At 35.1% G+C, this 25529-nt stretch overlaps 1 protein-coding gene across 1 annotated transcript; it reads left to right on the top strand.

Annotated features, from left to right (window-relative positions):
• Window positions 1-23806: 23806 nt before the first annotated feature.
• Window positions 23807-25249, top strand: GCK72_012433 (uncharacterized protein; the record flags this gene model as incomplete). The annotated part of the gene is made up of 3 exons (XM_053729110.1): window positions 23807-24120; window positions 24166-24595; window positions 24644-25249. 3 exons carry the CDS (start codon window positions 23807-23809, stop codon window positions 25247-25249), a joined length of 1350 nt encoding a protein of 449 aa, XP_053583882.1.
• Between the last annotated feature and the right edge of the window lie 280 nt (window positions 25250-25529).

Below are 25529 nucleotides of genomic sequence, written 5' to 3'. Positions count from 1 at the left end.
TTATTTTTTGAAGTCAATCGAAATGAAACAAACGAAAACCTGTTCTTACATAGTTGTACCTGATCCGGTTACGAGCTCGATTGTAAAAAATGGAACAAATTTTCATTTCAGCTATTCAAAAATAAAAGTTGTGTTCTATATAGAATCGCAAAAATGCCAACTGTAAACGCAAAGTTCTGCAAAAAAATCTACGGTAAAATATAAAAACCCGACCCGATTGGATGTCAGAATGGTTGTCTTTAAATTTCTTTCATTACTTTTTAATTTTTTAAAATCATTTTTTTGTTTCAAACATAAAAAAAGTTACAGTTTTGAATAGATTATTTATAGTTCTCAGAATTAAAGTTCATGTTATATTTATTTTAATTTTCGAAACTTATTGTTTTTGCTCCAATTGCTCCGATCGTTAATTTCAAGTATCAATTGACTTGGTTGAAAATTTTTTTCAAATAGTTTCACAGAATATTTTCAGATTTTTCGAAAAATTATGATCCATCGAAATGTTGACCTTCTCTAGTTTTTTTTTGTCTAAACACGTTTCTTGGATATCCCGACGGCAGAATGGCGATTGAAATTTAGATAGCAGGTGTCAGATGCAACGAAACTGGCTAACGGCAGTGAAATCGGCAGGGCAAACTATAATTATTTGGAATTTGAGAAGAATGAAAAAAGGATTTTTCGGATTTTTGTGTCAGATTTTTGAAACGTTGGTCTAGTTTTTGATTGTTAGCAAAATCGGCTACGTAATGTGAAACCCCGATGCACGCTGTATTTATAGAATAAGTAAAACTGCAACAAAAACAAATGGAAAAGAAAGACAAATAAACCCCGACAATGAAAACATTATCAATAAAAAGGAAGCTCCTGTCGTTGTTCAAAGAATGTTGAAAAATTATTCTCACATTATTTTCCTGATTGTCAGTTATTTTGTTCTTGAAGGTATTAGTTCAATAAATAGTTTTCTCAGGATTACTCGTCGGAGTAATTCTTGTTACAGACTTTTTTTTACATTACACGTAACTTTTGGAATATTCAATTGCAGTCTCCAACTCTCAAACGAGGAAAGTCATTAACCTGCAACTGTGATCTGTTTACCATTTTTAAACTTTCTTCTGTTATGCGAATCTAATGAATTGTTTGCTGAAAAAAGCACAACAGTGTTTCTTGGGAATGAAAAATCTAATTTTTGAGTTGTTTTTTCATAGTTAGGGGACATGGGACTGGAGAAGGGCTGGGCAAATTATTTGTTTGATTATTTGAATTATTTGAAATTTGGGGTAAAAGTCAAATAAATTGCTTCAAATAATTATTTGAACTTTTTTTTCAAACAAATTGTTTGACCAAATAATGTTTGACAAATTCATATCAAATAAAATTATTTGACCAAATTATTTGAAAATTTTCAAATAACTTGAAACCCATTTCTTTGTATCATTTATGATAATTTTCTCTTCAAACAATCCACCACCATAATGTTTTAACCGAACTGCCGCCTTTAAGTTTGCGACATGTGAGATGAACTCGGAGGATTTTTTGACTCACAAAAAAAATAAACTTCAGTTTTTAAGCAGCATAAATACACACTTCAAAACTGTAAACAAGTATTTTAAATCTGTAACGGGTTTTCCTGTGACGTGACCTTGTTTTTGAGAAATTGAGATTTTTCGAAAAAAAAGTTTTTTTTCGAAATTTTTTCTAAATCAATTTTTTTCACTAGCTAGATGTACATAATATTGAAAAAAAAGGAACATGACATAAAAGAAGCAAATTTCAAGGGCTTTAAGAATAAACATTAAATTTGTAAAAAAAATGTTTTTTGAGTGTCAAATTTTTAAAAAACTGACACCAACCCGAATTTTCGAAAATTTCAAACCGCTCTAAAAAAAATTAAAGGGATTATTTATTTTTTTCCTGTTAAGGGTAAAAAGTGCAAAAGAAAAAGAAAAATGTTATTCTCAAAAACGACCCAAAACTGTTTTCTGTTGCTTTGAAGCTTAAATCATCTTTTTTTGGGTTGTTTTTGAGAAAATTTTTTTTTTCCATTTCTAGCCTAAATTTCATGTGGTCCCCCCTTATGAAAAATCGGAAAAACGTGTTTGTCAAAAAAAACAGACCAAATCTAATTTTTTCAAACAAGAACACGTTTAAAAATTTTTTCCCGAAGTTTCAACACTTTGCTTACAGTTTTGAAGAAGTTATGAGTGTTTGAAGTCTCAAAGTATTGAAAATTAATGATTTTTGAAGAAATTTTGTGAAAAGGAAAGTCGACAAGACGGCACGATTACTACTAGAAAATTAACAATGCATTATGAAAATACAAAATTTCTTTTACTTTTTCTTGAAATAGATGCCTTGTTAGAATTCTGACTTACAGGCCCTTTTTGTATACTGAAAAAAGCATTCAAATTGAAATTTCTCTCGTAAATGGGGGGTACCCCCCTAATTTTTTTGCCCAACAATAATGTACATCTTTTGCACTTTTTACCCTTAACAGGAAAAAAATAAATAATCCCGTTAAATTTTTTTAGAGCGGTTTGAAATTTTCGAAAATTCGGGTTGGTGTCAGTTTTTTAAAAATTTGACACTCAAAAAACATTTTTTTTACAAATTTAATTTTTATTCTTGAAGCCCTTGAAATTTGCTACTTTTATGTCATGATCCCTTTTTTCAATATTACATCTAGCTAGTGAAAAAAATTGATTTAGAAAAAATTTCGAAAAAAAACTTTTTTTCGAAAAATCTCAATTTCTCAAAAACAAGGTCACGTCACAGGAAAACCCGTTATGGCTCATATATTCTTTGCAAAACTCATCGAATGAGCAAAAAAAAAGATACTTTAGGGGGGGGGGGGGGGCAAATGAAGTACATTCCATGTCAGTTCTACAACAAAGCACTAGCTAATTAAATGTTTTACAGTAACCGTAAAAACACGATACTTAGTAAATCAGATACCTAGTTTTAAACTTTTTGTTATTCTGTTTCTCGAAGTAGGTAAAACTAGAAATTTTCGCATTTATTTAATACCGAAAGATGTACGAAATAAATTTAGTTTCATCACGATTTTTAAATACAGTCTATAGATATTGTGATCGTCACATTGTTTTTGGTGTAACTGCAATCCTCTTCTCTGATTGTCAAAACTGTGAAAATTGTTTCAAAATATCGGCAGCTAATTCGAAAAAAAATTGCGATTTTGCTGGATAATCCAACTTGCTGTTCCAAATAAATGATAAACTTTTTTGTTTTTTTTAATAAACATTGTATAGTCTTTTCCACATTTCTTCCAGTAAATATTTAGGTCGCAGTTTAGAGTTATTAGTGACAGCAAACACACGTTTCATATTTTCTTCATGTTTTTGGAAATTTTTTTCCAAAGTACATTTTTATTCGCTTTTTTTACTGTCAAATTGTATTTAAAAAATTCACTCATGTTTCAAACTAATTGTGAAACTGAATCTGTATGGTTTATAATAATAATTGAATTTAAAGGACTCAAGTCTTTTTTTTTGAGAATATGATACTCCAAAAAATTCTGAGCAACTTTCATCATTGGAGCATATGCTGAAAATCGCTCTAAACGCTCTAAAGTCTCGTTTTCCCGGCTCAAAAGTAGCCTTCGTGGAAGAGTTTTCCCACTCGAATTTTTCCCACCGTGTAGTCCTCTCGGACAAAATGATTTCTCGATTCCTTGTTTTCTCGATTTTTTCAATTTATATTGTAAAAAAGAAGAAAAACACGAAATTTTGTTGAAAAATCGAGAAAACGAAGAATTGAGAAATGATTTTGTCCGAGAGGACTACACGATGGGAAAAAATCGCGTGGAAAAACTCTTAGGCTCCTTTTGAGCCGGGGAAAACGAGAATTTACAGCGTTTAGAGTGATTTTCAGCATATTTTTGCTCAGAATTTTTTGGAGTATCATATTCTCAAATAAAAAATATGACTTCAGTCCTCTTTTAACTCCCATGATAGGGTTAACATTTTCTACATCACACTAACTGTCAACAGAAAATGAGTGACATTAGCGCAAAATAAGTGACATTAACGAAAAATTGAATGGAACATTGTCGGATCAGTTACATATCAATTTCTTGAAACATCAATCAGATTGCATCGCCTTATTATCAGAATCAACACTTTAGTACCGTTGCAAGACAAACATTTTCCATTTATCACTGTGCTGAAGCAAGGCTAATCTAATGATTCTAGAAAAAAGATCAACTCTATTTTAATTTTTTATACGGAAATGACACAGAGATTCAAATTGAAAATTCTATTGTTTCACATAAGCTATATTAGTGCTTCAATTAAAAGTGGTGACACTAAAAAAACGACTATATGTGCGTATTCCTTGACAGTTTAAAACATGAATGCGTATTTCAAACATTTAGAATAGTAATTCCCAATTTTTGTTCTGCTCTTCTCCAATAATAGAAACATTATTCTGTAAATACTGAAACCTTTTACATGTAAACAACTTTCAATTGAAAACGATATTATTATTGTCTGAAAAAAATAGAGCACAGCAATTGCAAATTTGTGCATAATCATATTAAAAAATTGATGTAAACCGGGAAAAAAAATTCTGATCCATAAAATGCATATAATTTCAAGCAAGTTTTTACTTTACAGTCTTGTGCTACGTCTCGAAATATTCAGCTACATCTCGAATTTTCAAGCAATATCTCAAAACATGGTTTCATATGTTTCACTTTTTTTTTAAATTATTAAAAATTTGTATTTTTCTCTTTTTTGATGAATTCGATATTTTTTGTGCGAAATTTACTCGAAAATAGCGAGAAAAATGGAAGAAAAGTCAGCTTCATTCGAAAAATTTCACCCTATCGTTCGTCTTACTGTGTCCACGTTATAAGTTCCGCATTCGGGCCGCATTATGCTGATCGGCGACTCAATTGGCAATCTGCCACGTCGTGTGCAAACGCGCTTCACTGAGTTTCCGGTTTCGCGGGAAAATTATTTGAATTCATATGAACAAAATTTGACCCATGTGAAGACGACAACTAGTACAAAGAATTTCCAAACAAGATACTAATTTCTTAAAACAGGGAAATTTTGTTAGAAGTAGGGGTAGTAATTTCAATGATAATCGTAAAATACTAGAAATTTCCACAATAATTTCAATGAATAATCATAAAATACTAGAAATTCAAATTTCGAAAATGATATTGTTTTACATAAGCTGTAAATGCAGTTCAATATAAAATGATAAAACTATACTGAAAACAAATCCGACCATAATACTTTTCGGGTAAAAAATATTTCAACGAAGTCTCTTATTTCAGACTAGAATGAAGCTTTTGCTGATTTTGGAAAATTGCATTTTCGTATATTGGAATGTAATTCTTGGATCTTAGTGCTTATTTTTAGGATTGCTAGTTGCGACAAAGGCAGGCATGCAGGGCCGCATATTTTTGCGTTCATTGCATGAAAAGCAAGTTCATTTCCAAAATTAGCTTCCATTGCTGGCTTTCATTTCCAAACCGGCGTTGTTTTTTGATTGGAAAATATACTGAAAGAAATGAATGAAAATGATAAAAACCGGCGCCAAAATCAAATTTTGAAAATTGGGTTTGCAGTCGAGAAACGCCGTTTTAGCAGCCCTTGCCAGTTTAAAACATGAATCCACACTTTTAACATTCTGAAAAGTAATTTTCAGTTGTATTCTGCTGTTTTCCAATAATGGGAACATTTTATTCTGTATATACTAAAACTTGTTACATATGAACAAATTTCAATGCAAGTTGATATTATTATAATATGAAAAAATCGAGCGTTGTGAATGAGTTCACAGAATTAAAACAAATTGTTAATTTGTGTTTACTCATATCAAAAAAATTAATGTAAAACAGGAAAAAAAAATCTGATCCATAAAAACCATATATTTTTGATCATTCCTTCATGGCGAGTCAACCAAAAAATTAAGCTACGTCTCGAATTTTCAAGCAACATCCCGAAAAATGGCTTCATATTTTTACGGTTCCGAACACCACATAAGAGAAAACTAAAATTATAGAAAATAATTTTCCGCGACTATATAAAACTGGTTAATCTCCTACCAAGTTTGAGGAAAGCTTCAACATATCTTCGTGACTCTTTTATTTACAGCTTCACAGTTAAAAACGCTTCCAAAATTCTAAAGTAGTTGACGGTACTAACCAATTTTGAAAAAAACATTACAATTAGTACTTCAACGAACTTCCAAACAAGATTAATGTCTTAAAACAGAGAAAAGAAGTTAAGAGTGGCGGGTAGTAGTTATGATGAATAACAACCGCAAAATACTAGAAACTTCAACTTGAGAAGAAAAAAACTGCCTGCAACAGTTGAAAAATTTGAAAATATTGTAACGCGGGTTTAAGTGCGTTCTCTTAAACCGTGTTAACGAGAGAACTGTGTTCTGTGATGTAGGTTATCCATGATTTAGATTGCACAATCTTTATTGAATGTGGCGGTATAATGGAGAGTCGGCGGGAGCCAACCGACCACGACCGCTTGGTGGAAGCTAAACTGAGATAGAGGGGAGATGAGAACGAGGGGTGTTTTGTCTTGAAATAATGACAGCTGGTGAGTGTATCATGGAGAACATGTGGCCTAGATCTTTGCCCCATGACAATATGTACAACCTACATTTTCTGTTTCTGCATGAGAATTTTTTCTATAAGTTCATTCTTCTTGATTACAATGATAATCGATGGTGAACTTTTCTACTCAGGGAATTTTCGGCAAGGGTTGGGCATCAGGTGGGCATACTGTAGGCGAATTGCCTACAGTATCGGCGATGTGCCTTCATTTAGGGCGAATAGCCGGCGTTTTGGGCGAAGTGCCCAGTGGGCGAGGGTTGGGCGACGGTAAGATTGTAGAATTGAGAGTGGAAGAGTGGTGGGGCAGGGCGAAGTGCCCATTTGTAGGGCGATTCGCCCAGTTTATGAACACGCGCTCTATCGTACTAGAAAAATCATTTCAACTTTTCTTTGTTTTTCATTATTATTCTGTATTAATTCTTTGTTTCAAAGACACTATTCTGTTATGAATATGAAAAAAGAACACCATTCGATAGAAGAAGAGATGTTTGTAAGTGAAAAATTACACAAATTAATCTAAAAAACACGATTAAGATTTCAGAAAATTGTTCGTCGAAAAGGATAGGGGGTCATTTTTTGTTGCGAACAACAACCGCGTTAGTTGCTCAATCTGCAACTCATGCCCCGAGGATGGATTTCTAATTGAGGTTTGTGTACTTTGATAGAGTAAAAACGCTCGCGAAATTTATGAAAATATATTTTTCAAAATGTCCACTCTGCTAAATCGTTTCTTTCTGCAAGTGATCCGCCGGTTGATGTGAAAAAAGATTTCAAAGAGGACCAAATGTTATATGGTTCTAACTCTTCATGCTTTCATAATTCATATTACAGATTTCTCCCCGATGAATACGGATCATCATGAAACCATACTCCAACACCAATTCGTGAATCGATGGTTTTCTCTCAATCACCAACTCCTCCCACAGCCAACAACAAAAAAGAAGTGCCAGAGACTTGATAATTTTTTTCTTTTTAATTGAATTAATAAATATTGATGAAAACAATAACTGCCTTCTGTTTTTTAAAAGCAAAATATATGAGAATAGGCAAGGAAAGCGAGCGCTAAAAACATCACACGTTGGGCGATACGCCCTTGATTTGAGCGGTAGTGCCCAACCCGGGTGGGCACGGCCGCCCAATTGGTGGGCGAATCACCCAGACGGTGGGCGAATCGCTCAAAATTCCCTGAGTACTAATCTTATTTCGTTCAAAAAACCAAATTTACACTACAATTTCTAGCTCGTTACGAATCATCTTTTCCTTTTTTGTCATAGTTTTCCCGAATCAATTACCCCCACGTTTATTGATTTTTAACCTAATTCTACAGATTTTGATTTTTTTCCAAAATTCTCCTATTCGTCTATGTTTTATTAGTATTTCCAGGTAATTTTTTTCAATGAGCAATTGAATTTTACGCAGAAGTTAGTTTTGTTCAACTGACAACGGGCTAGTTATCGATAACGTGGATACATTGTCTACTATTATTTTTGAGCGATGAGAATTCTTTTGTCAACCGGATATTTTCGGCTTCAGCGTTTCTAGACAACTTGAAAATGGGACAGCTATTTGAAATGAGGAATCTAACTATTTTGGCTTCATCCTTGTCCGAAGAAGATACTTTTTTTTCAGACTCGGATTTCTTCGGATTTTGTAGCTTAAACAATTATATCAGAAATAAAGTTGTGATTATTTCTCAATGAAACTGAACTTTTTTAATTTCTGTCGGTTGCAAATAATTTTGAAATGAGAGCTCACAAGAATAACTCGTTTTTGTTTCGTCTATCAAAGGTTATAGTTTGCACATTATTTTACGCATTTTGTTATACAAAAGCTATGTTCACTAGTTCATTCCAAAAATTACCTGTTCTGAAAAAATTATTAGAGTTAATTTTAATAATTGTTTTATATATTATTTTCCTTGAATAAATGTTCTTCTAAAAATTGTATTATCAAATCGGATTAAGTTAACTTCGCAGGAAGAATAATTTTTTCAATAGTTCAACAATTTTTTATTAATAATATGAAACAGTTTTATCTTGCATAAATACTGATAATTGGAAAATTACTCAAGTAATAATTATATTATTTTTAGAGTTTCAGATCAATCATGGCATAGCGATTCTCTTTGTTTGAAGACAGTCTGAAAATAAAAATTTTTCATTCGAATTAGTCCGATTCAACTGAGAGTATCAGCTCTCTCCATGGAGTAATGTTAAATAAAAACTGTTTCAAATTTTTCATGAGTAAAGTGTCTAAAATCTCATTTTGTTAGACTGGTAGTTCTCCACAACTTTTTTCTGTAAACTGGCCTCTCGGTCCACTTTGACACTGAAAAATTTTTGAATCAGATTCAGAATCCTTACGACGTCTTCTTCCCAGCCAGCCAAGGCTTTTAAAAATAGCGGCCGACCGTGAAGGGCCGCGGCTTTTTCCTGAAAATCTCAAACAGCAACTTCTTTCTAGAGTTTCAACTGAAAACATGCATTCATATATTTCTGACTTTTTGGTACCAGTCTGACCACCAGGGTTCCCCACTGGTGCCAAAACTTTCTTGGGCCGCCCGCGGCTTTTTGAAATTTTCAAGAAATGCCGCGGCCGGCCGTACGATAGCCTTGCTGCCAGCCAACCCTTTACTTTCAATAACAAAACTATTTTGGGATATCTAAATCAAAAACATCGAATAGCCAGTTAACGGTGACCTTCTCCAAATTCAACACATAACTACGAAGTATGTTTCAAATTCGAAAAAAATACTGTGTCATACCTCACACATAGTTGCTGTTTTATTATGTTTTCAATTGTAAGGCAAAATAAAAAATACCCCTTTGTTTTTTTTAAACATATAAAAAATCTACAGAAACTGAAGAAAAAGGTTCGTTTTCTATTTGAAATTGATTCAGAGAAAAAAGAATGTTCAAGAAGACCCATCCGCATAAAGAATGGTCTTTCCAACAACAACACTATCTTAACTGTTCCAATAGTTTGATATCAAATAATCATTCGTTCATTACGCACTTCTTCAGCACACATCCGTGTCACATTTCTTAACTTGGCTGCCCCTGATCTATTTATTGCATTTTCTTTTTGTTTATTGTATTTTACTGGTTAACCTTCGCGTATCGAGAATGGGTAAATAAACAATAATTATAATAATTAATCCATTATATGTGTGTTAACAAAAACGATCTTGAGTTTCGAAAGATATAAAAAACCACAAAATGAAACAGTATTCAGTTTTTTCTGATACAGTTTTTGGTTAATTGCAAAGCTCAATTTACAAAAGAATCTGACATCGATACAGATGCTAGTGAATATTTTTATGATCACCGTGAAATCTAAAATTTATAAAATACAGGAATGAATCATTAGTACCAGTTGTGCTGAAAACATTAGCAGTTTCATAAAAGTCTGAAATATATCAAACTTAAAGCGTAATAATAAATTGCATTTGTTCTTGTTCAATGGATCAAAAAATAAGTTGTGCCAATAATAATGAGTAGTATTACGCATTGAAAACCTATAGTGATAACAGTAGCCATTTCATTTAATTTAGTGTGGCAGTGCAGTACATAGCGATGAACGAATCAAACATTTTTAATCGGAATCCTGAAGTGTTTTAACGGTTTTCTGGTAATTCAACTGAATAATCCGCAAAAATAATGAATTACATGTTTCTAGAAACAAGTTTTACAGTTCAATTAAAAAAAAATTCACTGTCTCTTCCGATTGTGAAGTTTTTGATTCGATAGATCCAAATGATGGGTCTGACTCTCCAAATTCAGAATAACTATGGCAGATCTTCTTTAAAATGAAATAGATAAAACAGTACTTGCTTTAGAAACACGAAGATAACCTGTTGTGTTAACAAGTAATTGAACACATTTGAAAGTTTCGCAATAGATGGAATTTCGCAATAGATATTGGATGCAATCAGTTTTCCTCATCACGTTGAAACCAGAGTTGCGTGGAATTCCGACTTCCGACTTTCGACTTCCGACTTCCGGGTTGTTTTTTCACTTCCGACTTCCGTTTTCAAAATTTTACTTCCGACTTCCGTTTTAGAAAAAATCAATTCCGCGCAACTCTGGTTGAAACACAAAAATTTTTAAAGTACACACTCCGTACAAGATTGAGGAAAACTCGTAAGTTTTTCCAACTAATGATTATATCTAGTTGTCAAAAATAAGAGAAGTTTGAAAAAAAGTTTTACATCAATACCTAATAAAAGAATTTAAAGTTCAAAATCTAACCTTCATTATCAAAAATTTTGGTTCTAATCAATTTTACCACAATTATAAAACAGAAAATCGTAAGATAGTCGATATCCCAACTGGTTTAGCAAATTCAAAAACGTAAAAAAAAACACGACAACAACACATCACTTGTAATCGTACTGATTAATAAAAACGAGGGTTACTTCAATTGAGAACTGAAGAAAAAGATTTTATACAAATCCCAACAAACATAATAAAAACTAAATTGTTGAAATGGGAGAAAATTGATCAAATTCAGATATCAACCACGCTCCTGTCTTATCGTAGTATTTAATTTATTGAAACGGAAGTGAAATGGGTATTGAATAACGAGAAAATTATTGATAGTAAATACTAACTAGAGATCCATCAATCAAATATAATTAGCTGCTGAAACAGTTTAAAAGTTCGATTAGCGATATTCAAGTTTTTTTTGGCAATTTCTTCTGTTTCGCCATGAGCACTTTTTTCTATAAATACATTTTTTCTTTAATTGTTTCATGGATGGTTCAAATGAATTATTATAAGAAATTTTAATATCAGAACTTACTAAGATCTCAATCTTGTTAGAATCTCGTATTCTCAAATGTGAGTCCTATCACGTTAAATTTTTTTTTCTTTATTTGTTTTACATTTTCAACTCAATTTTCCTCCCACCTTGGTATAATTGATTTTTCCCGTTGCAAGAACTTTAGTTTACAAAACACAATCCACATTATCAATGACATCTTGTTTGTTATTTTATGTAGTTCAAAACAAAACTTCACCATTCGTATATAATGTTTTTAAGCTCATTCATCAGAAATCCAATTAAATGTTCAGCTTTTTACTACACAAAATCGAAAATCTCGATCGCGTCAAAAACACGCCAGACAGCTTTGACAGCAAACTTATCTGTTTGTCCCTATGTCTACCGCATCCCATTGGTTGCACTAAATACTGCATTTCAGGTTTCAAAAAGCACTAAGTCGCGCCGCAGGCGCACCAGACTTTTGAAAAATTCCTTTTTCAAGAAAACATCAAAACTCAAATAACAATCGCTGACCTACTTACATTTCAAATGGAGACATTTCAAATACATACCAAACAAACACCGCTCTTCCCATCTCTTCGCACGCATGTCTGTGTATCCTGATGTCCGCCCTCTCCTCCCTCTGGGACAGGCGTTCAAGGCGCGCCAGATGACGTAGACACCCCTCTCCTCTCGCTCTGAAAAATAAATAAACTAGTTGTTTGGTCAGTGACGAAATGTTACACCCTTGTGTTGTTCTGTTCCCCCCTTGCAACCTCGCATGCAAAATTTCGCAATATTTCATATGTGTTATCGGAGAAGGAAAACATATTTATTGAGAGAAATTTTTGATGATGGGAGTTCTTTTTTTTACTGTCTTAGAAAAATTGTGTTTGGTTTTAATTTTCAGTGTCTGACGATTTGATTCGAATTCAGTCTGTGTCTCACCGCTTTTCTCACCGACCTGTTTCTCGTGTGTAGCTGAAAAGAGATAGCTGCAAGAGAAGGGAACATGGTGAGTGTCTATTTATCCCATCAAACCAGTAATGGGCATTCCAAAATTTTTTAAAGATAACCCCTGTTTCAAACAGTAAATTTATAATTTTTTTGGGGTGAGGTTTCAATCGAACGTTCACCTGTTTACATTTTTTTTTGGCTTTCTTGACACGGAGATAATAATTTTCCTATTATTTCAATTTTCCTACGGTGACTAGAATAAACCAATAGTTTTATTTTTGTTGTTGACACTTTTTTTGTATGGAGCCCATTAGCGCGGAGTGTGGGGTAATAAGTAGCATCGCGACAGTCTTTCAAAACTAAAAAAAATTCCGAAAACTGTTAAATTTTTTGTTTGTGTTTTCCTTTTGTGTTGACTCTTCTGAAAACTGAAAAAGATTGTTGCAACACATTTTTGGGCAGTTCATTGTTTCAAATTTTTCGCTTTCACAAAGAATTTGATTTTCGGGAAAAACGGCTCTCTGTCATTTTTAGACCAGCGCATAGGTAATTCTAGCGCAATGATGCCAGTCTATTCTTTTAGTCTCAAAAGTTGTTAACCACGTTACCAGGATTAAACAATGTTGGTTTCAAGCCATATAGGGTTTTACTGTTTCCAATATATTTTTTAATTCGGGAGCAATTTTTTATTTCGCTAGGTCTCTCCAGTAAGAGCTCTAATTTCACCGTCACCACAAGTTGTAACCCGGTTATCAATATATGCAGAGGTAGGCTTAGCTCATTGTGAACATACTATTTTATTTGGTGTTAGTACCGTACGTTACTGTATCAAGAATACCAGAAACAGTGTCATGTTCGACGTTGAGTTGCTCCGTTTGAGATAGTTTCGGAATTTATTTTAACCAAACAAAACAATTTCACAACTTGCATTCATTCTTCATCGTGCTGACATTGTGACATGCTTTTAAAATTAAAAGATTTTCCAAAATTATTTTGACAACTTGTTTTATTGGTTTTTTAAAGTTTTTCTATTGCATCGTAAACAAATTCCGAAAAAAAAACCATTTTGAAATGTAGATACAGAAATATAAGGTTTTTGAGTTTTTCAATAGCACTGCCGCAGGAAATGGGCGTGGTTTTCGGCAATTTCCGAAACATTCTTGTCTACTTTTTACTTTTTTTTTTCTTGAAAAACTCAAAAAAGTCAAAAAAAGTCGACGGAAGCAACATTTCACCCAAAATAAGTTTTCTGATATTCACAGATAAAAACGGAAAAAATTATTGACGAAAACTCAAATTTTCTGACTTTCATATAGTCCACTTATAGATAGCACACTTACCTTGCATATTACTGCCGCAATATTAATGGAACACAATTTTTTGGATCGCATCAGCACGAGACACGTCTTACAACCGCGCTCTATCGAAGCGAGCTAATATCTACCTCACATTTTCATGTTCCTCTTTTTCCAGGTCAACTTCACCGCCGATGAGATACGCTCCCTGATGGACCGGAGACGGAATATCCGTAACATGGCCGTCATCGCTCATGTGGACCATGGAAAGTCTACTTTGACGGATTCCCTCGTGTCCAAGGCGGGTATTATCGCGGAGTCGAAAGCCGGTGAAGCGAGATTTACGGACACAAGGAAGGATGAGCAGGAGAGGTGTATTACGATCAAGTCGACGTAAGTTGGGGAGGTCGAATGCAAAATTATACGGTAACAATATTATTTTGAAAGATTAGGGCATGCAATTTTTAGTAATGACACAATCATATAGACGAACCCATAATCTTATATTTACATTTTTTTCCAGCGCCATCTCCCTATTCTTCGAGCTCGACAAAAAGGATCTAGACTTTGTCCAAGGGGAACAACAATGTGAAACCATTGAAGTCAACGGAAAACCCGAAAAGTTCAACGGTTTCCTGATCAACCTCATCGACTCTCCAGGCCACGTCGACTTCTCATCTGAAGTCACCGCGGCGCTTCGAGTCACTGACGGAGCTATGGTAGTGGTGGACTGTGTATCCGGAGTTTGTGTTCAGACGGAGACCGTTCTACGGCAGGCGATTGCCGAGAGAATCAAGCCGATATTGTTCATGAACAAGATGGATCGAGCTCTTCTAGAATTGCAGCTGGGAGCCGAGGAGATGTATCAAACGTTCCGACGGATAGTGGAGAATGTCAATGTGATCATCGCCACCTATTTGGATGATGATGGTCCAATGGGCCCAGTTATGGTAGACCCATCGACTGGAAATGTTGGGTTTGGATCTGGTCTCCATGGATGGGCGTTCACGTTGAAGCAGTTCTCGGAGATGTACGCTGACAAGTTTGGAGTTCAGGTAGGGTTCTGGGATGAGCGGAATTTTGCCTTCCGCAATTTCGATTCAGCTCTGGTATCAGTGATGCCCAAAGTGCGCCAAAATCTAATCGACATACTTTTAGCTGTAAAAGAGTCGAAATTTGTTGAAAACTTACTGGAAATAGGTCAAACACCCGAATTATCGCTCGAAAAAAAATAAAAAATCCATCAAGTCTGGCGCACCTTCGACGCGTTTTCTACAACTGTGATTTTCTGCAGTATTCTATCAATTTGAGAAGGTCTAATTCATTATCCTATATAAAATGCTGATTTTCAGCAAAACGCGGCTAAGGTGCGCCAGCCGAGAAAAAATTAGAAGTTTTGGTCATCATAAATTCATCAATTTTGCGACAGATATGTGAAAATTTTGACTCAAATCCCAAAATAATCTATGGAAAAGTCAAAACCAAACCGTCTGGCGCGCCTTTGACGCGTTTTCTCAAAAAACTCGGAATTTATCTGTAAAACAGCCGGAATCCAATCAAAAAAGTAAATTTTCAGGTCGACAAACTGATGAAAAACCTGTGGGGAGACCGATTCTTCAACCCTACCACGAAAAAGTGGAGCTGTACCAAAACCGATGATAGCAGCAAACGAGGATTCAATCAATTTGTGCTTGAACCAATACTCATGGTTTTCGATGCCATCATGAATGTAAAGAAAGAAAAGATCCAGGAGCTCGTGAAAAAACTTTCCATCAAGCTTGACTACGACGAAGAGGACCTGGAAGGCAAACCACTCTTGAAAGCCTTCATGCGACGGTGGTTGCCAGCAGGTGACACCATGCTCCAAATGATAGCCTTCCATCTTCCATCGCCCGTCGCCGCGCAGAAGTACCGAATGGAAATGTTATATGAAGGGCCACACGATGACGATGCAGCATTGGCAATCAAAAACTGCGACCCTAATGGTCCCCTTATGATGTACATCTCGAAAATGGTGCCGACTTCTGACAAGGGAAGATTCTATGCGTTTGGAAGAGTGTTCTCTGGAAAAGTGGCGACTGGAATGAAGGCAAGGATACAGGGACCGAACTACGTACCAGGGAAGAAGGATGACTTGTATGAGAAGACTATCCAACGAACGATTATCATGATGGGACGGTTTGTGGAGTGTATTGAGGATATCCCGTGTGGAAATATTGCTGGATTAGTTGGAGTTGATCAATACCTTGTGAAAGGTGGTACCATCACAACATTTAAGGACGCTCATAACTTACGAGTCATGAAATTCTCAGTGTCCCCGGTGGTCCGTGTCGCTGTGGAGGCAAAGAACCCGGCTGATCTACCAAAACTTGTGGAAGGACTCAAGCGACTAGCCAAGTCGGATCCAATGGTTCAATGCACCTTCGAATCTTCCGGTGAGCACATTATCGCTGGAGCCGGGGAGCTCCATTTGGAGATTTGTTTGAAAGACTTGGAGGAGGACCATGCTTGTATCCCACTGAAGATTTCGGATCCAGTAGTTTCGTATCGGGAGACAGTTCAAGCGGAGTCTAGCCTGATTTGTCTTGCGAAGTCTGCAAATAAGCTGAATCGACTTCACTGCTCCGCTCAGCCAATGCCAGATGGTCTCGCAGATGATATCGAGGGAGGAGTCATTAACGCCCGTGATGAATTCAAATCTCGCGCCAAAATTCTATCAGAGAAGTACAACTATGACGTTACGGAAGCCCGGAGGATATGGTGCTTCGGTCCAGATGGCACTGGCCCGAATCTTCTTTTCGATGTGACCAAAGGAGTACAATATTTGAATGATATCAAGGATCCAATGATGGCCGGATTCAGTTGGGCGACTAGAGAAGGTGTCCTTTGTGAGGAGACTTTGAGAGGTGTGAGATTCAACATCCATGACGTCACAGTCCACTCGGATTCTATGCATCGTGGAGGGGCTCAGATTATTCCGGCGGCAAGGAGAGTGTTCTACGCATCACAGTTGACTGCAGAGCCACGAGTCCTCGAGCCGGTGTATCTGGTGGAGATTCAGTGTCCGGAGCCGGTAATAGGAGGTAATTCTTAATGGTCACTCTAGTAAATTACTTTTTATGATTTCTTTTCAGGAATCTACGGTGTCATCAACAAGCGACGTGGCCTTGTCATTGAAGAATCTCAAGTCATTGGAACTCCGATTTTCATTGTCAAAGCATATCTACCTGTCAACGAATCGTTTGGATTCACAGCAGATCTCCGATCCAACACCGGTGGACAAGCATTCCCGCAATGCGTGTTTGATCATTGGCAGGTACTACCCGGTGACCCTTTGGAAATTGGTAGCAAGCCGAATCAAATTGTAACGGATATAAGAAAACGAAAAGGTCTCAAAGAGGGAATTCCAGCCCTTGATAATTATCTTGATAAATTGTAATTTGTAGATTTAGAATCGGTTTTTTTTTGAAAAATGAAACTTTTTTCCGATTAGTTTGTAATGTATTGGAATGCCCCAGGAATTGATATTGGAGTGAACAGGCACACAAACTAGACAACTGAAAGGTAAAGTAGAAATTTTATGAGTCGGCCTCATCTTGCGGTCTCTGTTTCAGAGTACCGTCAAAATTTGAGCAGTTGGTGAATTTTTAATTAAACGTTCAAAGCAATTCTGAAAATTTCTCCACAGATACTTTTTGTTCCATACTTGTCAAAGCCCGGCAAAGCCCGGATTATAAAAAAAACCCCCAATTTTTTCAAAAATCAAACATGTGAGAATATTTTTTGATAATTTTTTTTTTTAATTCTGAATCATAAGAATGTTTTCTAATTCTGAAAATTTAATTTTTTCGGGAGAAAAATTCAAAAAAATTCGACTTTTGGCGCCAATTATCCGAGTCCTGGCCTTGACAAGTATTGAATTTTCGGGTTTTATTAGATGCTGTGTTCACTGTTTCAAGAAAAGGATGTTAAGACGCATTCTCCGAGTCGATCGAGCATCGATCAACTGACCATAGGCACACGAAAAAAGTCGACCATCTCCGATTTGCCTATAATTTCGATCAATGATAGTATAAAGTGTTCTCAGTAAATTGGGGTACTTTTTGGCCGGGTCCATCACCTGGGTACCTAGGAAAATCAAAAAATCGATATTTTTCGAAAAATTTTCCTGAAGTAGTTAGGAATGAAATCTCAACGGGAAATTAATAATATATGAAATTTTCGGGTTTTTTTCGTAAAGTCGTTTTTATCTCGGCAGTGGCACGAGAAGACAGCGTTTTTTATTTAAAAATCTAAATCTACATAAAATTTGGTATCGGAAACATGTTGTCCCTACTCGTAACTCGGGGACCAAAGAACGGTTTTTGGGAGAAGAATGAGAAAAACTTGGATTTTAATTTTCGAGGTCCTCCGGTAAATCATTTTTGATGTTCCAAAACCATGGTTTTTTGTGTTTTTTATTCAATCATGCCATTTTTCTTCTGTCCCGACACATATTTTGATCATACCACGAAAAAATATTCGAAAAAATTGAATTTTTTGAAATTTTGAAATTTTTTCCAGAATTGAATCATTCGAACAGAAATATTAAGGATATCAGTATAAAACTAGGAGAACATGACTGGAACATAATTTAGGTTCATGAAACAATTAATTTCCTTTATCGGGTCGTCTGAAACTTACGCTTTAATGATGAAATTTAGCGAAATGTTCAACTAGGGAAGTTGATGCAAAGGAACTTTATACTTGCAACGTTATTTGACAGAGGACTGTGTTGAATATGACAGAAAAAATGAGAAAACGATAAAAATTGACTGATATAGCAAGATTTTCGAAAAAAAGACTAAATTAGACTTTTACATGTTCAATAGTTTGACCTTTTTTGTAAGTCAGAAAAGTTTTTTTTTTCGAAAATCTTGCTATATCAGTCAATTTTTATCGTTTTCTCATTTTTTCTGTCATATTCAACACAGTCCTCTGTCAAATAACGTTGCAAGTATAAAGTTCCTTTGCATCAACTTCCCTAGTTGAACATTTCGCTAAATTTCATCATTAAAGCGTAAGTTTCAGACGACCCGATAAAGGAAATTAATTGTTTCATGAACCTAAATTATGTTCCAGTCATGTTCTCCTAGTTTTATACTGATATCCTTAATATTTCGGTTCGAATGATTCAATTCTGGAAAAAATTTCAAAATTTCAAAAAATTCAATTTTTTCGAATATTTTTTCGTGGTATGATCAAAATATGTGTCGGGACAGAAGAAAAATGGCATGATTGAATAAAAAACACAAAAAACCATGGTTTTGGAACATCAAAAATGATTTACCGGAGGACCTCGAAAATTAAAATCCAAGTTTTTCTCATTCTTCTCCCAAAAACCGTTCTTTGGTCCCCGAGTTACGAGTAGGGACAACATGTTTCCGATACCAAATTTTATGTAAATTTAGATTTTTAAATAAAAAACGCTGTCTTCTCGTGTCCCTGCCGAGATAAAAACGATTTCATGAAAAAAACCCGAAAATTTCATGAATTTTCAAAATTTTCACTATGAAGGTGTTGAGCTGGAATTTTCTTCTGAACACAAAAAATGCTTAAAATAGTGTCTACATTAATTTCCCGTTGAGATTTCATTCCTAACTACTTCAGGAAAATTTTTCGAGAAATATCGATTTTTGATTTTTCTAGGTACCCAGGTGACGGACCCGGCCAAAAAGTACCCCAATTTACTGAGAACACTTTATACTATCATTGATCGAAATTATAGGCAAATCGGAGATGGTCGACTTTTTTCGTGTGCCTATGGGTGATCGAACGAGTCAGAGAGTGCGTCTTAAGCTTCTAGAATGTAACAAAATGTTTCATCTTGCGGGTATAGAAAAACTTTGTGTATGTATAGTTGTGTTTCCAAAAACCCTAACATCTCAAATCGCAAACTCGGATCTCGGTTGTCTAATCTGAAAATCAACACATGGGAAGTTCGAATACGTCTTGAATCTGAAATAATGAAGAATGATGTGCTAACTGTAAGTACATAATTCAATAAAAATGAAACTTGTTTTTAAAAACATTTCGAAAATGTTTATTGAAATTCAAAAAAAAAACATTTTTCTCTGTTCTGTTAATTTTTTTCCGCGATTGGAGTAAGCATTACGTTGGTAATTTTTGCATTCGTATTTCTTTTTCTTTGAATGCGACAATTTTTTCCTACCGTCTTCTGTCTTCCGCGTCTTTCAAAATGGACTTCGGTGTATCTTTGAAGAGAACCAAACATTTCTTTCCGGAAACCAAACGGTAAACGGTGATTTATATTACTCGTAATTGGTCACACCGTGATAAAGTACTTATTCCATAAAAACATCATATATCTATTTCATAAAGCTCATTACTGATTGAGGGGAAAGTTGTTCTGAATCATAGTCGAAAATTTGACTTTTTCGCGAAAAAATTCAAAAAATTCAAAAAAATTCGAAAAAATTTGAAAATTTGACTTTCGCGCCAATTTGCCCGGGCCTTCGGGCCGGGCCGGGCCTTGACAACTATGCAAATATTTTTGCAGTTAGAATTCTAAGTATTCAGTTCAATAGAAATGTACTTCTACATGTGATAGAATGAAGAAACCGTTATTTTAGTTATAAGGAAAAGTGCTTCACTTTGATTTTTCAGCTAATATTTTAGATAACTTCAAGATATATTCCGATTAATAACTTAATTATTAATATCATTAATAACATCGGTTATCTGAAACGGATTTTTTTTGCAACCGTATCAATTAGCCAGTTCATTTTTAATTAAACAATCCAATGAAAAGAAACGATAATGAAAAACATCTCCGTTTTCAGGTTCTGAGTTTAATAGCTTCATATATGGGAAAACTGGTAAGAAAGAGAATAGTAGAGATATACGAAACCACAACTGGTGATACAAAATATTGCTGTCCCAAAAGTTCCAGATATCTTCTAGTAAGCTCTATTTTGCTATTCCGGATAGTTGTTGCTGTCTAACAATAAATGTTATAATCACCTATATTTTACAAGGATACAGTCCACATTATAAAAGATCAGGTATACTTTTGCTTGGGAAGTTAGGTATACTGTTTTGACTTGTGAGATACAAGAAATGTACATAACTTGTGAAATCCGTCTCTGACGTTCCTAGTTGAACACAAAATTGAAGACCGGTATGGTTCACCATACCGGTCTTCAATTTTGCATAAACTAAGAAAAGTTTTTGAAACTGTATCATGGTTTCAATTGTAAAAAGCTAGCTTCAAATCAGTTTCGTTACTATTGTTTTTATTTTTCCGACTAGAAAAGTTATTGTCTCTACTAATTCTAACAGAAGGAATAGTATATTTGAAACATTGAAATATTTGATTCATTTTCAGCATTTTGGACGAATTTAACTCAAAATAAATGAACGATGGCAATAAGACTGAAACTATAATGATAAACAACAAAACTTTGGTAAACGTGGGTAGAAGATTGGTTAAATGTAAAACTTGCTCAAAAAATATTGAATTTGAAACAGGAAAAAATCCGCTGAAACTCGAAAATTTGAATTCCTGCTAACAATTTGAAATATCGCCAAAATTCAAAATCATTTCTCAAAGTTTCTGGAATTTTCTGGTTGTTACCACTCGAGTCCTTACACTCTTTCAGTTTGAAGCTATTTTCCATTTACTCCATTACGGTAGCTCCAGTAATCCTACAGTAATCTGGTACCCACGGTCCAAAAAATTGAAGCGCACGGTGTATACCCCCAAATATGTTTTGAAACTGTTCAGAGAGAAGTTATTTGGAGAGAAGCGTCGGGCGGACCGACAGAACTATTCATTTAGTAAGACAAGAAAAGAAAACTCTTTATTACTTCAATTCACTATCAAATTTCAATTGTAAAGTTTGCGAAACGGTTAAAAGATAAATTAGTAAGATCACTTTTGAGTTCTTGAAGAACTTTCAATAAAAACGTCAGAAGCTGATCTACCTGATTTATTCACAACGAGAAACACATTCCATAGGGGGTATTTGAGTTTAGAACTCGGAAGAATAGAACTGCGACAAAATAAAACTGTGAAAATATAGAACAGGAAAAAATAGAACTGAACAAAGTGGAACTACGAAAAAATGGAACTGCTACAAAACAGAACTCGACAAAATAGACCTGAACACAATGGAACTGCTACAAAATAGAACTGTTACAAAATAGAACTCTAGTTCGAATGGAGCGCGTTTGCATTCGTGACTTTTAAGACGAATTATAACCAATTTTCGAGGAGAAAAATCGACTAAAAACACTTATTTTATGAAGATAAAGTCTTTGTCTATTTAATAGTCAACAAAAAACTGTATAAAATTATATTAGATAAGCCCAATAAGCATTTTCAAAACCAGTGGTAGAGTTCTATTTTGTAGCAGTTCTATTTTGTAACAGTTCCATTGTGTTCAGTTCTATTTCGTGGAGTTCTATTTTGTAGCAGTTCTAACTTTCACTGTTCCACTTTGTAACAGTTCTGTTTTTTCCTGTTCTATATTTTCACAGTTTTATTTTGTCTCAGTTCTATTCTTCCGAGTTCTAAACTCAAATACCCCCATTTCATAATAAATTAGATCTCCTGCAATGCCAGGAATAACGGAACTGTACCAGAGTTGAGCGGAATGCGGTTTTTGAAATGGCGGAATGCGGAAGGCGGAAGTGAAATTTTTTTTTGACGGAATGGGGAAGGCGGAAAGCAGAATTCCGCTCAACTCTGAGCTGTACGCAAAAACTTTCATGGATGTGATTGGAAATTAAGTTTTTGAAACATAGAAAAACAATTTTCTGTAGTCTCTACCACGAGTGTTTTTCTACTGTTTCATGAAAATAGTTTCAACTGAATGTTACATCGCGTGAACGATTTTTATCAAGTTTTATTTCAAAATCGAGTTTCACGACCATGTTATGATTATATTTTGCACAGATACTGATAGAAATTCTTTTTAACATTGTTCACGTTTCATTAATAAGATTTTATTGAAAATTAGTGCTCGGACAACGCCACCACTGAATACATTTTCAGTTCAAAGAGAAAATGATCATATTGAAACGGTTATTTTTTTTTGGAAATTCAAAATTTCTTGAAACAGGTTCATATTTTATTGTGTAGTTCTGAATAAGAACATTTTGGATTTCACTACTTTCCCAGAAGATTCCAATAAATCAAACTGTTGAAACATAATTTCTTCAAATTTAAAGCGTACATTTTATATACTGAGTTTTACGGTGTTGTGCATTTTTGAGAAACTCAGCTAGGCATCAGTTAAAATATGAATAATCTGAAACAAAGGTGTTAATAGCAGATTGATCAGCAAACAAGCGAGAAAAAGTTTTGACTATTCAAATCCTGTGAATCAATAATATGTACATTGCGAGGTAATCGAGAGTTTTCTGAAACAGAAAAAAAATTGTATCTGCTGGCACTATCTCAGAAAGTAACTAAATCCGTTACACTCTTTTCATGGAAAACATATATTTTTAATGTTCTTACACTGTTTTCTATCATTTAGCAACACATTATTACCCACCACCAGCTACAGGAACAATTTTTTTAATCAGCAGATTGAAGTCAGTTCCGTGATACACACCAGCATGAAAATTCCCGCCATGATTCAGAAGAAATACCTGTTCCTGTTTCAGAATTTCCAGATATCTTACAGCTATTTGTGAGATACAATTCGTAAACTCTCCTCTTTCCTTATTTAAGATACGTATAATAATTTTTATGACCCGTAACATAAAATATGTACAAGGATACAGTATACTTCCCAGAGTACCTAATTTTTTCCACTTGCCAGCCATAACTGATCAGGTATACTCTTGGGTATACAGTTAGCAGCATAGTTAGGGTACAGTATCCCTGAATCATTGCTATCTTACAGTATCCATCTTGTCTTAAATATTGTGGACGTGTCAGAGGTAGGCTACTCCCACAACACATCCTAATCCTGCTGGTCAGACTGTTTTTTTGTTATTAGCCCCCGTTTTTTCTTGTAGTGGACGATGAGTTGGTTTTTCTAGATCCCCTTCCATTTTATTAGTTTGTGCTTAGATACCATTTCCATATTATCTCTGCTTCACTTTTATTTCTTTGTGTTCTTATTGAAACCGATTTTCAGTAATTTGATTTTAAGGCTATTTTTTATTTTCAGAAATGTACCCCAATCCCTTTCCTCAGTACCCATCAGAAGGCTTGACGGATCAAATGCGGATGAATCAACACGTGATGTGGAATAACGGACAGTATGGATACCCCCAGAATGCCTTCCTGAATACACAACCACACGCAGTCAGTCATCACTGGAGCCAACAAGGACCAGCCCATGAATTCCAGCGACCACAACTGCCGCCTCAACCCCAAACGGTTATCGACAATTCTGACAATATCAGAGTAACGCTGAAAGATGAAAAAGAGTGGAAGGAGCTTCATAAATTGCGCAACGAGATGCTAGTTCTATCAGTCGGAAGGTAATTTTCCTATAAATATCATTTTTCTTAATTATCCTTTTACAGAATGCTCTTCCCACAACTCAACTACCTGGTCACTGGTCTCAATACACACGAAAACTACACATTTGGCCTAAAACTCAAGCGACTCAACAGCAATATCTTGAAACGCAATGAGGGGGGTTGGGAAGAAAGTAAAATCAAGGTGAAGGCGTCTTGGGAGAGCAATGAGATATTTTCGGATACTTGTAAAGGAAGCGTATGGATGGAACAGGGAGTATTCTTCAAGACAGCTAAAATCTATTCTGAAAAGAAAAGAACCAGAATAGTGACAGAGACTGAGGAGAAAAGACAGGAAGGACTTCTTATCAACACTCGCTGCCGCTATATTCCAGTCCTCAGTATCTATTCCCAGGAATCTGAAATTGCCTCTAGACAGTTCCCCAAATCATTCGAAATCGAGGTAACACAGTTTGTTGCAGTCACTTGTGTGAAGGTATCATTTCCTTGTTCTCTTGCTAAATGGCATAGCATTTTTTTTCAGAACACCGCTGTGGTAAACTGGAAAACAGCAAAAAACAAATTTGCTAGAGTTGACTTTAAGGAGAATTTGATGAAAAATAGGAAACGTGATTTTAAGGAATCAGAAGACAATTCTGGAATCTCCTTGGCGGACAACACAATGACATCGTCCCACTCACCAATAGTTGCAAAGGAGGATTCGGAGTGTTATCAGGCTACCGTATCCACAATGGGCGTTCCTCAAAGTAATGGGAACTCTAATCTGGAATCATTGTTGACTCATGGACCTTCAACCTCCACAGTCGCACATTATGCTCCGAATTTTTTGAATTACAACGTGACTCCCGGTGTTCCTACTTTTGCTTTTTCCTCAGCAACTGTAAGCAACGGAGCACCTCAGTACTCAATGAATGATTGTAGACCACTTGATCAAGCATCCATGGCTACCAATAATTTGCTCATTCCATGTCAATCGCAACCAATTCCATGCAGAGCCGTCCACCACAATATGGAACAAGTGGAACACCAAGGAATCCTCACTCGGCCTACTGGACCATCCAATAAGTCATCGTGGGATAATAATAATATGACTCTCGATTTCACTCAAAACTCCAACTACCAATTTTGACTATAAATGGGATCTAAACTTCATTAATATTTTTATCTGTTTCTCATAATAATAATAAATGAAAATATAGTTTTCTATCACTTGCTTCGTTGTTTGTTTCATTAAAACAGATGAAACATGACATATGAGAAACAGAGAATAGTGAATATAACGCGTTCTCTGTAAGACTCGAGCAACGTGTGCCCTAGGGACAGATTTTTATACAAACATGTATTATGTGCCTCTAGTAACCCATATCCACAATATTGGCTCCCGGCTCGCAGGCACGGTAGTACGGTAG

The sequence above is a fragment of the Caenorhabditis remanei genome, chromosome IV (assembly GCF_010183535.1).
Source record: "Caenorhabditis remanei strain PX506 chromosome IV, whole genome shotgun sequence".
In the NCBI taxonomy this organism is placed as follows: domain Eukaryota; kingdom Metazoa; phylum Nematoda; class Chromadorea; order Rhabditida; family Rhabditidae; genus Caenorhabditis; species Caenorhabditis remanei.
The sequence above is the reverse complement of the archived record's forward strand: the minus strand, read 5'-3'. Positions and strand labels throughout refer to the sequence as shown.